The sequence below is a fragment of the Pongo pygmaeus genome, chromosome 5 (assembly GCF_028885625.2).
Source record: "Pongo pygmaeus isolate AG05252 chromosome 5, NHGRI_mPonPyg2-v2.0_pri, whole genome shotgun sequence".
In the NCBI taxonomy this organism is placed as follows: Eukaryota; Metazoa; Chordata; class Mammalia; order Primates; family Hominidae; genus Pongo; species Pongo pygmaeus.
This window is the reverse complement of record NC_072378.2, coordinates 147,990,254-148,006,329: the sequence shown is the minus strand read 5'-3', so window position 1 is coordinate 148,006,329 and position 16,076 is coordinate 147,990,254. Positions and strand designations below refer to the sequence as shown.

Below are 16,076 nucleotides of genomic sequence, written 5' to 3'. Positions count from 1 at the left end.
TTTGATTAAAATGATTTGATTAATATTAAATGATTTGGTTAAAAATCAAATCATTGCACATGATGACATTTATATAAAACCCAAAACACTGTGATAAAACTTCTTCAAATTAATGTCTGGGGACTGGTGACTGTGTTAAGCACGCACAGTAGTTAGTCCATTTGCCAAAGGTCCTGAAGCCAGAAAGTAGTAAGGCTGGGATTCAAATCCAGCACTCTGTGTCTAATGACCACGGAAATATTGCTTATCTGTAGCTGAATCACAACACATTTCAGGTGATGGAGATTCAGGGCTGCAGGAACCATAGCAGAAACACATGTACAGAAACTCCACACACGGCCCCTCTTACCATCCGACAGCCCCCACCATCCCACCTCCCACCGTGGTGAACCACCATGACTGGCACAGCATCACACAAGAGAAGGCTACAACATACTCATATATAACAACCATACCAAAGGATCCCAGCTCATAAGATGGATTTATTTCACTTTGGTGTGCAGTGTGGGAAGATCCGCTTTTTCCTTTCTTTCCAGTTAGAAATCTGATTTCCCATGCTGACCATAATGCTATAGTACCATAAATATTTACATATTGTCAATTTAAACAATGCACAAACTCCATCACATTCATCAGAATGTGGAAGATTACAAAAGAGGCCAAGGCGGAACCGCTGTGAAAGCCGTAACATTTATTGAAGAGCGGACATATGTTTGCAAATCACAGTGTGCACGGGCATACATTACATGGTTCATAATGCTGTTCCAATTAGGCTTTTCATAGTGCCTTCTCATAACGTCCTTTAAAAAAAATAATAACTGAAAGGAAAAAGAAAGTGTCAATTGTAATTACATTTACAAAACCAAACTGCTGCTTTCAATTAGAGTGAATCTGTGCTTCGCTACTCAGATATACACATGTAGATTTTCCAAGGCCCATGCACACACCTCTGTAGGGGCAGAAATTTTCTATGAATAATGGCTTTAGCAACCCAAATAGTATCTCTAAACATTGACAAGTTTGGGGAACAGGGCAACAACTGCAATGAACAATACAATTTCTAACATTTGTCCCATTCAACGTACCACTTTGCCCTGGAGATATTTAACACAGCATTTCATTTTTGGAATGATAAGGGATAAGTCATCTAATTAAGGGTATTATACAGAATATACCTATAAAAGACATTTCCCATCTTAAATAATATTTAGAAAGTAGATTTATTGTATATTTATTTCCTTTTGGTCCAGTAGAAGAAATTTTGGCAAAATTATTAAGAAAAAAATACTACTTAGCTCTTAACATGGAATTTAGCCTCTTGTTTTCTTCTGAAAAGGTATCTGTCAACTGCAGTAATAAAAATAACAATTTCCAGGAGTTTAAACAATTTTAAAAAATTATCTATTTCATAAGTAGAAAAGTTATGTTCTTCATTTTTTCTTTTTTTTTCTTTTTTTTTTTTAGACAGAGTCTTACTCTGTTGCCCAGGCTGGAGCGCACTGGCGCGATCTCAGCTCACTGCAACCTCCACCTCCTGGGTTCAAGCCATTCTCCTGCCTTAATAGCTGGGATTACAGGCGCATGCCACCACACCCAGCTAATTTTTTTTGTATTTTTAGTAGACAAAGGGTTTCACCATGTTGGCCAGGCTGGTCTCAAACTCCTGACCTCAAATGATCTGCCCACCCTGGCCTCCCAAAGTGCTGGGATTACAGGTGTGAGCTACCGTGCCCGGCCATTTTTTTCTGAACTACCTACCATTTTTTTTCCCTTTAAGCCTTTTATGGAAATATCTAAAATAGTAGTGATTAATGATCATGGACTAGAAAGTTATTTGATTTTATGTCCTCAGAGATTAATAATGTAAAGCTGAAGATGATTTTTTAATCAAAGAATCTGATAGTATAAAATATCTGATGTAGGAATATGTAATTGATGACAACTGAGGGAGCTAATAAGAGTAAAATTAGAAAACTCTAAAAGAGAAAGCCTAATGGATTTGCTCTGCTCTGCACAGCTCATTTAATAAAGTAACTATGTGTGCATCTATATGGCTTTACTCTAAGCACAAGATGTCAGCTGATATAAAAAATTCCTAATACTTTGTACTTGGTCTGAGAATTGGCAATGTAGGGTCAGACTTTCACTTATTTCTCTTATTTTCCCTAGATGCAATGTTCCACCCTTTATGCCTTATTTGCCTTGAAATTCAGAACTTCCACCTGCCTAAACCTATTTTGATACCTAATCAAATATTACATGTAAGAATCTATATAAAGCAAATGTTTTGTCCCAGCATTTTAATTATGTTAACTTCTTTTTTTGTTATTTTTCAACCCCTGTGCAAGAGACCTGTTACAATACTCAGGCTCTTATAAGGGAAAAATTCAGAAATGCTCCTATCAATTTTCAAGCAGGTGCTTTCCAGTCCCTGGTACATCTGGTTTTTCTTTTCATAGAAAAGAGTTTGCCGATCCACCATCATCTGCTTTGTATCTTGGCTGGATTCTTCCCAGAAGATGCTATCAGGGTACAGCCCATTTGCACTCCTAATTTGTAAATCAGTCATAAAATCAGAGGAAAATATACATACGCCACTCACTCATTTGCACTTCAAATTTATCAATCTGAAGCTGCCATAAAAAGAAGAAAGCTAATGAAATACCTTCACATCTGTCTATGTGTCTATTTCCCCAGACTTGAAAACTGCTGGCCTTTATGAATTTGCTGTTTTGTTTTGTTTTGTTTTGAGATGGGGTCTTGCTCTGTTGCCCAGGATGGAGTGTTATTGTTTCCTTAAATCAAATTCTTTTCATTCAATCAATAAACATTTACTGAACTCCTATGATGAGCAGGTACTGTAGCCTTTTTTATCCTTCCTAAGAGAAATCAAAGGGGACTTATTCAGTAGGTTTCAGGCAATGATAAGGAAATGTCAATTTATGTCTGAGTTTTCTAGTCAGCTTTAAGGTAATCTCTTCTGCATAAGAAGAAATAAGACAACTGAGAGTAAAGAAGGGAAGGGAGAGAGGCAGTCAGCACCTGCTACATGCGTAGCACTGAGCCAAGGACTGTATGTGGGTGTAAGCCGTAGAACTCTTAAGCCTCTTAAGAACTATAGAGGTATTTATTTTTCCCATTTTACAGACGAGGGAAAAGAAGCTTTAATGAGTTTTATAACTGTTCAAGATGATTCCCCAAGCTACACTATAGCTTACATCCTTAACAGATTCACCACAGGAAAATACCACTAGAATAATTTTAGAATTTAAACTAAGATCTGAGTAACTCCAAAGTGAAAGCTCAATGCTTGTTGTTGTCATTGTTTATTGCATAACACCAAGATGCTACAAATATCTCTGAACTGAGAAATTGCTTGAATGCTCCAGGTTGAGAAACTACTATCCTTTGCTGCTGTAAATTCAGTTTTCTCCACAATTACTGGTTCAGCTCCCACTTGGGTAAGGAAGGAGCCCTTAACATTATGCCTTTCCTATGCCCAGAAATCTTTTATGTGAATAAAATCTTTTTTTACCTCCCTAAATTTTAAGACGAACTAAAGAAAATTTTGCTATGACCCTCCAAACTCCATATTATCAAGTAAAAGTCTGTAATTAATCTCTTTTAATGTTCTAGGAAATGCAAATCAAGATAATCCTCTAGTTTTTATAACATATTTATTCTTAGTCAATTGCTACTTCTTTTATATTCAAAAATTAAGTATATTATTGGTATTTAGATAAAGAGAAAAAACACTGAAAAAATTACTCCTTCTAAGACTAATTGTCTCCAGATACAATTCACGGTAAAAATAATTCCTTTCTCTTATATTCTACCTCTTACCTCGTCTTGATTTTAATGCAAAAGAATTCGTGGGCATCCTTCAATACTTCTTTGCTTATTTGAAAGTTTTCTTCCTCTAGCTTTAACTAAGATGCCTTTTTAAAATCCATTGGCTTTTTTTGCTGACTGTGACTCTTACTTTAAGTAGAGCATTGTTATTTTCAAATTCTAACAGCAGACACAGAGAGAAGGTTTAAATTTGGCAAAATAATTGAAGTTAGATATTACTCTAACAGAAAATAAAACTTGAAATGACCAAGAAACCCTTTTTCCATTGCAGTAGATTGCCTCATAATGCCCACAGTGAAAGTAATAGATTTTTCAAAAATTGAGTCCTTCCTAGCAACGTTCAACAAGCACATGCAAATGTACATCTGTGAAATAAATCCGCCACAGATGCAACACCTGGAAATGAGGTCAAACAGGAAGCCATTTGTTACCACAATAAATTATATCTGTAATCTATACAGACCCCCCTACCGCTCAAAAGAATCTATCTTAGGAATTTTAAAGACCCCAGTTCATTTGAAAAAAAAAAGATGAAAAGTTGACTGGAGTATAATCCTGATGAAACTACAAGCTTTTTTATAGTTTAAAGACAACCTATACATGCTTTTAAAATTTAACTTCCTTACATTTGTATATAATAATGAGACTGATTTTAGTCAGTGCCTGAATTAACCTACAGAAATAGCTAAACTATTTAAACTTCAGATTTTTAAAGCAGTATTGTGTTAAAATTGCCCTTAGAAACCTAATATCCTTCTTAATTGCCTATCTATTCTTAGGAACCAAAATGGACCAGGAAAAAGTGAATGTAAGTTTCTTTTTCTTTGAGAGTTTCTTATTCTTCTTACCATGACAGTGCCGACGGGAACTTACATCTTGTGCACACTTCTAAGTAGTAGATTCCGTAATGCAGTACTACTTGGGAGCTCTAAAAAATTGACAGCCTCAGGAGCCTGTTGTATGTCAACATCTTTTGCCATGGCTTCTTTCAACTAAGTTTTTGGTCCCATCAACATGGTTGCATTTTCTAAGCAGAAAATAAAACTACCAGCATCCAGGCCGGGTGTGATGGCTCACGCCTGTAATCCCAGTGCTACTGGAGGCCAAGGCGAGTGGATCATTTGAGGCCAGGAGTTCGAGAACAGCCTGGCCAACATGGTAAAACCCCATCTCTACTAAAAATACAAAAAAATTAGCTGGGTGTGGTGATGCGTGCCTGTAATCCCAGCTACCAGGAGGCTGAGGCAGGAGAATTCCTTGAACCTGGGAGGCGATGGTTGCAGTGAGCCAAGATTGTGCCACTACACTCCAGCCTGGGTGACAGAGCGAGACTCTGTCTAAAAAAAAAAAAAACTACCAGCATCCAAACACAAGAACAATAAGAATTATAAAAACTCTAGATTCAAGTTAATTTCCTTCCCCCACCTCAATCTACTTTCTTTTTCGGCCGTAGTTCTACAGGGCTCCTCAGGCCACTGCCGCTGCCCACCTCCCGGCCCCCACAGGCCTGAAGTCAGAAGCCTGGAGAGCAAGGTGGGATAAAGCACTGCAGCTCAGAACAGGCTGTGGGCTGCGGCCCTGGCAGTCTCCACAGAGTGCAAGAAACTAGCTATGAAGTAAAACAGCTAGCTCTTGCTTGATACATGTCAGAGCAAGACACTTTTATTAGTCCTAATACTAAACCTCAGCCAGATTAAATTTAAAAAGAGAAGTTAGAAGAAATTGTCTTCTCTTGGTGATGTTCCTTAATTCATCAGCTTTAACATTGTACCAATATACAAAATAACTATATAAAAGCACCTTAAAATAAGAATTCCTTCACCAAACTATTCTACATAGAATTATATATCTTATCTTATGAAAACATGGTCCTATATGAAATGAAATAGAATGTATGCTTGAATATAAAAATTAAAGCTACTGTTCTCAAGTTAAAAGCAAATTTGGAAATAATATAATTACTACTTACTGTCAGAAATCTACCTTTTTGTTATATTGTACTTAAAGTAAGTTATGACTCAAATGCCTTAGCCAACCTCATCTGTTTTCATTAAGAATGGAAGGGAGAATGCCAAGAAATGCATAAGACTGTATCTCATAGTGATATCTTCTTAAAAATGAACTCAGTGCTTCTTTATGCGCGATAGTTCACTGCCTTATTTCTAGCTATTATAAGCCAGTTACCCAGTTTACTAAGTTGATTATTCCAGAATTTGTCCAAGCAAAAAGTTAAGCTGATGAGTATTTCCAGGGTCATCATCCATTTCCCTTTTTGAAAGAAGGTTCTAAATATGCCCTTTTCCAGTCTTCAGGCACCTCATCAGTCCTCCACGAGGTCTCAAAAATGATATCTAGCGGTTCTGTGATGACTTCGGCCAATTCATTAAGTACTCTAGGATGCCAGCCATTGGGACCTGTGGATTTGAACATATCTGGGTTATTGAAGTTCTCCTTTACCCATTCTTCCCCTAGTCCATCATGGATTTCTGCTCCTATTTTTAAGTCATTCTTGTCCCTTTCTGCTTACCACATGGACTTTTGAAGAACAGCCCTAAGAGTTTTTACTTGTTATCTATCAATTTTCTCTTTCAAGCTAATTTAAAAAGAATGTATTTTATCTTTGTCAAGCCTATATTTTGTTTAAAAAGGTCTACTTTATTTTCCTTTTATGCTCCTTCTAAGAGGCGGACACTTAAAAAAAATGGTTAGATAAAAATATACCTTGTAATAGTTTGCATTCCTAAGTCACATTACTCAGTACTACACGTTAGCAACGTTAGTACTAGAGCAACAGTCAATACATTGTGAGACATTCCAAAGGCAACCTATCTCATGCTGGAAGAGCACTTATCTATTCAACTTGTAGCTGCAAGTGCTAGTTTGAAATGCATCTTCTGAAGTAAAAATTATTCACAATCATATTTAATCATTATCATCTGTATGTATAAACAGTAACTTTTTCACATAGGCATGTAAAAACCATAGTTGTACGTGAGCTGGAAAGAGGTTAATTAAGTATTTCTTACAAAGCAGCAACCTAGTCGAATTCATTTGCTGTGTGGTCTTTGCCATCAAAGTTCTTGGGTTTATATTACACTAATTATCTCCAAGCTCTGATAGGTGTTGACAGTTTTAACCCCTTCATTGTCACAATGATCCCTCTGAAATTGAAAGGCAGCAGTAGATTACAGTGCACTGCCCATCTGTCATGGCTCTGCTGTGTGCCCACAATCCCTTGACAGATCTAGATGGACAAAGAAGAGGAAGAAAAGGAAAGTTGGAAGGAAGAAGGATGCCTGAGTCTTTCCTGGGAATTTTGTGCTGCTTAGATTCAACTGCTTGCTTATTGAATTGGAAAACTTTTGGAAAAAGTTAAATCAGTTTTGTTCTCCTTTGTTTTGTTTTGTTTTGTTTTTCTAGTCTCTATCTCTGCAACCTCACCAAGCCTTGTAAGCACCCAAAAAATAAAAATCATATTGCAGACATCATCAAGACTCTTTAAAAGAAAAATTCTGTACATTTCTCTAGGGTACAGCAATTTGTTTTAGCACCTGCCATTTTCACCCCTGCTCAAACAGCCACCTGCTGACGGCAACATGTTAGCTAATATGTCATTATTAATTAGTTTGGGTGACACCATCAGGCAATCACATCTAAATAGATAAAAAGTATTACTATCCAGGCTTACAAAGCTTCTTTATCCAGAGAATCAACCTATTTTGCTGTAATACTAAGTAACGATATCTTACTACTATTTAACATATTCAAATAGTCGCCAAAATAAAGCCATATCCAACCCAACACCTCTATTAAACATCAGCTCTTGTTATAAACTGCAAAAAAGTAATCTTCAACCTATCTGAACAAACCAAGTTGTTGCGCTTTTGCGGGGAGGAAGGAGGAGTGAGGGAAAATTCCGTAGAGAAGGGAAGTTACCGAATATAAACAAGGTAACAGTTTGGGTTTTTTTTTTTTTTTTTTTTTTGAGATGGGGTCTCACTCTGTCACCCAGGCTGGAATGCAGTGGTGCGATCTCGGCTCACTGCAAGCTCCGCCTCCCGGGTTCCCGCCATTCTCCTGCCTCAGCCTCCCGAATAGCTGGGACTACAGGCACCTGCCACCACGCCCGGCTAATTTTTTGTATTTTTAGTAGAGACGGAGTTTCACCGTGTTAGCCAGGATGGTCTTGATCTCCTGACCTCGTGATCCGCCCGCCTCAGCCTCCCAAAGTGCTGGGATTACAGGCGTGAGCCACCACACCCGGCCAACACTTTAGTTTTTAATGCTCTCATAAATGAATACATAAAAAGGTGTTAACACCAAAAATTGCATTTACTATAGAGTACAAGAAAACAAGCTATTTGTGTCTGAAAAAAATCCAGGAAAAGCCTTAGGTTATAGTGTTAGGGGTCACTCAGATGGCAGCAAGTCTGCTTCCAGGAAAAGAAAAGGCCACAGGGGGAGTCCGCTGTACCTTGAAGATATTCTCATTGTAATGCAAGATTCCATGTCTGCCCCATGTTCAACAGACTTCTGCCTGAAGTCAGAGACATGATGCTGCCTACCTTCAAAGGTCATTTTGCTCTAGAAACATAGAAAAATAAAGAAAATGCCTATGGACTGATTATCATCTAGCAAGTAAAGACACCCTGCCTATTAAACCCATCTAACGGTGTGGACTATGAAGTCATTTCACAAATCTAGTGTCAAACTAACAGCCTCCAAAACCTCTCATGCCTCTGATTCCACAAAAACAAATCACATTCATTAAACAAGTCCAGCCTTGCAATCTGCTATTTTTCATTCTTTGAGGGAGTAGGTGGGGGGCAGATGAACAGGATTTCCGCAATGGGTCATGGAGAGTTTCAAGATGTGAGAGCAGTCACAGAGAACAATAATTAGTGGAGCATATGTTGCTTCATGACCATAGGAAACGTCAGTGATTTCCCTGTGCTGAATGCTCCTTCATTCCTTTCTGGCTGATCACATTGTGGCACTCCAGAGGCTGGTCTTGATAGATCTCACTCTTCAAGTGGAACAGAAATGAACAGTTTTAAAATTCTGACAAGCTTGAAGGAGGTAACTGCTGAAGACAACTCTTACGGACAAATATGCATTTCACAGAGCTGTTCCCATATGTATCACACATTTCTCATATTTGATTTTCCCCCTAAATTATTAGGCACACCCCTAGGAAGAAAATGAAAGCTCTTTCTTCACTCCACCAAGAAAAATAATAATCTATTCACATGTGTTCACAGTCTTCTTTCTCGGTTATCATGCTAGGTTGACTTAAAAATCATGAAAGGCATTGATCCCTTCTTAAAATTCATGAAAGCTGGCCGGGCACGGTGGCTCACGCCTGTAATCCCAGCACTTTGGGAGGCCGAGGCAGACAGATTACAAGGTAGGTCAGGGGATCAAGACCATCCTGGCCAAAATGGTGAAACCCTGTCTCTACTAAAAATACAAAAATTAGCTGGGCGTGGTGGCACGTGCCTGTAGTGCCAGCTACTCGGGAGGCTGAGGCAGGAGAACGGCTTGAACCCGGGAGCCGGAGGTTGCAGTGAGCCGAGATCAGCTGCTGCACTCCAGCCTGGTGACAGAGTGAGACTCCATCTCAAAATAAATAAATAAACAAATAAATTCATAAAAGCCAACCTCTGCAGGAATGAATATCAAGTTATATTTTGGTATCTTAACACCCCTAACATTTTGCATTTTTAAAGACAAGGTTTTGTTATTGTTGTTTTTTAAAGTGATTGCCAGAAGTTTCTTTGTAGTGTGCCAAATTATTATCTCCCTATTTCTAGGAAAACATTGCTAAAAGGTTTACATCACAGTTAGCCTATTCTCCCCCTTTGACTTTGAGACCACTCTCATTCAGGAAGTTCTTACATTTAAGCCACCCAAACCTAATTCTTGGGTTGTGACTTTCTCAGTTTCATTTGTTCTAGGCTTTTATGGGGTTTGAGGGGCCTTTCATTTCAGAGGCTAGGCAGTTCTCCTATGCCAAATCTCCTATCAGTGTTAGAATTCTAATCTGAGAAGCCCGGAGAGGCAGTAAAAGTTATTCAATGAATAAAGAAATTATTATCCTATGGTTAAAAATTAAGATTTATGAGATTGCATTTTTTTCTCAGTTGATTACTCTGATTTTTAACTGACTTCAAGTCTGTTACTCTTTTTAGCTTGTGATTTTCCCCCTAATTAAAGGCAATCAGAGTGATATGCAGGCTGAACACCATTCAGAAGTCATTTCTCTATTGTGACATTATTCTAGAGGATGTAGCTCAATTGCAGCTGTAGAACCAGTTGACACACATTTTCCATATTTGGTTGCTGAAGAAATATAACCGGTGACTGTATATTAATAGTATGTGAAATTTGCATACAATTTGGGAGACAACTGTGTAACAAAAAAATGATGACAGTAGGAGTGTTGCTTTCCATCCTTCTGGGTAACACAGGGGCACAAAGCAGAGCCTTTGGGTGGTTGGTGACAAGACACAAGATTTTTTGACCTCATGACATAACTCAACTTCAGTTTTCCAACATTCAGCTACGTCACACTGGCTATTACTATAGGACCAAGAAAGGTGGGAATTTGTGTGGAGAGCCTCACTGTAACTGTAAATTTCTCCAAGGGCAAAATCCCCACATTTTACATTTGTTCATATCTCCTATAGGAGCATTATATGTAATGTCAGCCACTACTGCTGCTGATCAATTGAATTGTCCCTGCTATAATTTTCACAGAATTTTTTCACTAAACTAAGTTCCTATTGGAAAAGTTTAGTCTAGAAAGTCAGATAGTCTTTATTGCCTACACAATAAAGAAAACATGATAACGTATGTTCACTGAGCCCATATGTGTCTTAATGATCGTCTTTCCTCTAAGCATCTCCTCTTCGGCTTCTACACTGGGAAAGGCCCAGGCTGGCTCCTGAACCCCAACGGGCTGAAGGATGCAATGTTAGGTTATACAAATAGCTGGCATACACATGTGTCCTGATATGCTCTTTTTCTACTTAAAGAGTTTTCTAGGGTACATTTTCTAAGATTCTATAGAAGAAAAAAATGTTTGGCCTACTCTAGAATGATCCACATTATGATCTACATGTATTTTCTTTTTTTTTTATTTTTGACTTTAGAAGCAAATACCCAAATGCCATCCTAATTATAAACTCTTCTCACTGTCCTGTCTTCCTCTGAGGTGTGTCCTTAGTAAGTGAAATAATTTTCTCTACTTCCCAGAGAAAAATTCAGGGCTTCTCGCTGCCTCTTCAGGGCCACACAAGTTCTAAACTTCATTTGGGACTTTTCTGCAGCTTCTACACGGGTTCTAACCTTCATTCATGCTTCTCTGCGGCTTTCAGCAAATGAAAAGTATAGTGGAGAGGCTGGCTGGACATTTTCCTACTGCTTTTTCTTCAGAAAAAAACTATCAGAAACAAATTCAGAGTTTAAAAAACAAAAGCCTCTTTGTTTATGCTATCCTGGGGCATTAACCGATTTTATAATTTTTCCAACTGCATAGCTATGCAAATTCCCTACTTTCTTAAAAGTACTTTGCTGTACTCATCACTGACGCTTCTGAGAATGCCAACTTCATACACAAAAGAACAACCCACAGGGCTGTGGTCTGCAGGCGGTGGCCAGTGCTCCCAGAGACAGCCGCTTCTGAGGCCAGCGCCGCCTTACCGCCTGGAGTCAGGGCCATGCCTTATCTCAATCAGGAAGAAATGACTGGGAATTTAACTGCTGGGAATTCTGTACTGTACTTTCAACCATTATTTAATAATTAACAGCTGATCACAACAAGAAGTGGGGGCTAGGTCACCACTCTTTCAAGAAGTTTAATAGAACGATTAAGGAGGTATTTGGTAGTTGGAAAGGACAGTGATTTTAAGAACAAGGAGGGAGCTTGGGCATATTTACAGACGGACTGGAAGGATTCCATGGAGACAGATTAAATGCAAAAAACAAAGGGATAATTATGAACCATAATTATCACTTGGGTCGGAGTAGATGAGGGGGTAGTTATCCTTAAAGGGGAGAGGGGTAATTTCTCATCAAAATCAGAAGGAATGAAGACAGATGGGTCAGCGGGCCCACACATTTGGAGGTGAGTGGGAGAGGGACGGAGGGCGGGAGTGTGCCGTGGACCACTTCTCAGTTCTGATGAGCCAAGGCTACCTGCAGAAGAGCCCATGAGAGGGGCAAGGGCAGAGTTTCTAGGAGGACGAGGGGGAGATTCGAAAATAGCCACCAAGAGAACTGTGACAGGAAATCAATTTGACAGCTGCAGGAGGGCAGGTTTAGATTGGATTGTCTGGAATCACAGTGATAGATGCCTTTAGATTTTTCCTCTGTCTTGTGATTCAGGTTCTCCAAATATGTTCTCCATCCAAATGTGATCAAGGTTCTCCAAATGTGATCAGGTTCTCCATCCAAAATGTGATCAAGACACAGGCCTTATAATTACACAACACAAGCCTAGAACAGAAATAGCCGTAAATGCTGGAGTGTGCTGAACGCCAGTGTCTGGCCTCTAATGCAGTTCTTTAAAATATGGTGGGTCTTTGGATACAACACTTCTGTTGCCTGGCTCTCACCAGGCTCCTGGGCTGCTCACTTAAAGTTCTCATTCTCTCCCTCCTTCTGTCCCTGTCTCTCATCAACCTATTCCACAGGAAAATCATCTATTATTGTATACTAATTGTCTTTGAAATCACCATTAACATTAATCTGCTAACTCATACTTCAATTACCATCAATATAATTGCCATGACGGTATGCTTATAGAACATACTATGATTATTATTACCTGCCTGCCCCAGCAACAGCAGCAAACGGCTGCTAATATTTACTGAGTGAACTCCCTCTGTGCCTACCTCCCAGGGACTGTGATGAGAATGTACACTTTTACATAATCACCTTTACTTCTCACCACAAGCCAATGTGATGGCAAACCTAGACCCAACTTTATAAATGAAGAATCTGAGGCTTTAAAGTGTAGACAACCTACCAGGGTCAAACTGCTAATCAGTGGCACGGTGGGTCTGTGCAACAGCAAAGCCCACTTTATCAAAACTACTTCTATGCTCTGCAATCATTTTATCTTGGGAAACTGTAATGGTTGAATAGTGCTCCCGACACACAAAATTCACATCCACCTGGAACCTCAGAATGTGACCTTATTTGGAAATATCGAGTCTTTGCAGACGTTCTTAGTTAAGGATCTCGAGATCAAATTATCCCGGATGTAGGGTGGGCCCTAAATCTAATCCCTGGTGTTCTCATAAGGAAAGGAGAGGAGAGGACACAGGGACACACCAACAAGAGGCCGGGTGAAAGTGGAAGCAGAGAGTGGAGCGGTGCAGCCACAACCCAAAGAATGCCAGAAGCCACAGAAAGCTGGAAAAGACAAGGAAAGAGTCTCCCCTAGAGGTTCTGGAGGCAGCATGGCCTTGCTGACACCTTGATTTCAGACTTCTGGCTGTGAACTGTGAGAAAACAAACTTCTGTTGTTTTAACACACAGTTGGTAATATTTTGTTACAGAAGCCCTAGAAAACATAGGCTCCTTTGCAGGAAAGATAGAATTTTAAATGCTATTAGAAACGTTTTTCAATCCCTTCATTGTTTTTGGCGATAGATACAAAGGTGATTTTAGACAAAAGGTATTTTATTTTTATTCAGAATATAAAATGTTATGCATGATGCTTATTTAGTTATATTTAATGTCATAATGAAAAAGTTTGACGTCTTCCTATTCAATAAATGATGCAAACTGTTTAAATTATGTATGAAAAATATGATTTGTTAAAATACATTAAAAACTATATGTTTATATGTTGACTCCATGTATATTAATATGCAGACTGAGATTTAACTATTGGTTACAGCATCAAAAATAGGAAATAGTCAACATACAGAACTACTGTTTTTCTTTTGCTCAAAATATCCTCTGGTTTATTTATTATTTACTTGAATATTTGTGATTTATTTAAAATTGCAAGGCAGGAAAGAAGGTTTTAGTGGCCACTTTCAAGCATTGCTCTATAAATAACATAACATCGTTGTAGATACAATTTATTTCTGATAAATTAAAATTGAAAATCATTGCCAGTATTTTTGTCTTTATATCAGTTATTGAAGAATGAGAGTTTAATGTGTGATGTAAGCATATTTTAGCTCTACAAAGTTTTCATTTTAAAGATAAAATTATTTAAGTAATTGTCTCTGATGTATTTAAAGCTATATAATGAAAAGCCACTATTCCCAACCTGGGAAACTTTTTGTAATTTCACGACAGCTCAGAAACCTCCACTTGAGAAACACTGCAAACCTGTATCCCAGCCGTTCTCTGGTTTTGGTTCTAAATGCCATTTGAATTCTTAAAAATTACCGAAGATTCTAAAGAGCTTTTCTTTTATGGGTTATAACTATTGATATGTACTGTATTTTAAATTATAACTGTGAAATATTTAAAATACATATTTAATTCATTTAAAAATGACACTAGTAGCCGGGCGCGGTGGCTCACGCCTGTAATCCCAACACTTTGGGAGGCTGAGACAGGTGGATCACGAGGTCAGGAGATCGAGACCAGCCTGGTTAACACGGTGAAACCCCGTCTCTACTAAAAAATAGAAAAAATTAGCCGGGAGTGGTGGCAGGCGCCTGTAGTCCCAGCTACTCGGGAGGCTGAGGCAGGAGAATGGCGTGAACCCAGGAGGCAGAGCTTGCAGTAAGCCGAGATCATGCCACTGCACTCCAGCCTGGGCGACAGAGCGAAACTCCATCTCAAAAAAAAATAATGATAATAACACTAGTAAATGCATTACATATTAACACAAATATTTTTATGAAAAATAAACATATATTCTCCCCAAAATTAAGAAGAATGGCATTGTTTTACATTTGTGCATATCTCTGTATGTCTCTTTATATCTATTTATATTCGATCTGTGGCAATATGTTTTTAATTGAAGTATATGAAGCACATCTGGCCTCACACAGATGTGTCACTGAAAAAGTAGGGCGTATCTGAACAGACTTTTTAGGTAAATAATTGTAGATATTCATTTTAACACCATGGCAAAACTTGACAAGTGGTGGTTTCTTCAAAGTCACTTGCCATGTGAAATTTGAAACCGTATCAGTGAACTTTTCTTACTGTTTATTACATTAAAATCATTGGTCAATCTTCTACTTTTAATTGACTTTTTCCCCCATACATGATTTTATGGTATCATGTATTGGTCATTTGGAAAATACTCAGTTTCTGAATTACGCAGATCTTCCAAATGTTGACACATATCATTATTCAATATATTTTAAAAATTCCATGTGTTAATATCACCACCCAACGTAGCCTAGTCAAAAAAAATCTTTAGGCAGTATGAAACTATCAAACTCACTGGGGCAAATATAAGTTTTCTGAAATTCTTGTTTTCACTTGAACATTCAGATTTTATCATTAGCAACAGATACTGTCAATTTTGTTTCTTGAAATATTAGGTTCACTTTAGTTATTTTTAAAAAATCTGCCAAATACTCAAGTCTAAATAAGCATGGCTTGTTTCTCAGTTGTTCTTTCAAGTGAAAATGGTGTTACATGGAAAATGCAGCCAGTTCAGCCAGCAACTCAAACAAGAGCACAAGCGGTTTGCAAGGAGACAAGATTTACATACACGTCCATTTGCAACAGAAGTGCTTTATGAGTAGTTCTCATTTTGTTACACAGAATATTTAAAATCATGTACACAAAGGTGGAGATTTAATAAACATTAATTTCTACTGCTTCATCAAGTCTATTTTAAGGAAAAATTGCTTCTTTTGGCAGGTGTATGTGGGTGTGCATATGGGTGAAGAATCCAGTAAGTACTAACACAGGTCGACGCTAACATTTTTATCCACTGTTGCTTTTGTGCTGCCAGTACAAATGCCCTCCCAGTGAAAAAGGCAAATAACATCACATTATAGTATTGTTATGAAATAATTATTACCTTGCAGACCCCCTGAAAGGGTCTTGGGGATGACACTTTAAGAACCACTGCTCTATACCACTTCTGGATACAAGAAGTCAAGGTAGGTATCACAAAATCAGCATCAAGCGTCAAACCAAGTCATCAGTCTGAAATAGAATTCTGCCCATTCAAATAATAGCTCCATCCTAGCAATCGCTCCACGTTCACCCTTCTGGCTCTCATCTGG

The 16,076-nt window shown here is 38.2% G+C and overlaps 1 protein-coding gene across 1 annotated transcript in view; it reads right to left on the bottom strand.

Annotated features, from left to right (window-relative positions):
- Positions 1 to 670: 670 nt before the first annotated feature.
- SAMD5 (sterile alpha motif domain containing 5) overlaps positions 671 to 16,076 on the bottom strand; it is a 64,207-nt gene continuing 48,801 nt past the window's right edge. Inside the window, exon 2 of the mRNA XM_054493509.2 lies at positions 671 to 6,266. Coding sequence (XP_054349484.1) covers positions 6,204 to 6,266 — 63 coding nt within the window. The 3' untranslated portion in view covers positions 671 to 6,203. The remainder of the gene's footprint in view (positions 6,267 to 16,076) is intronic.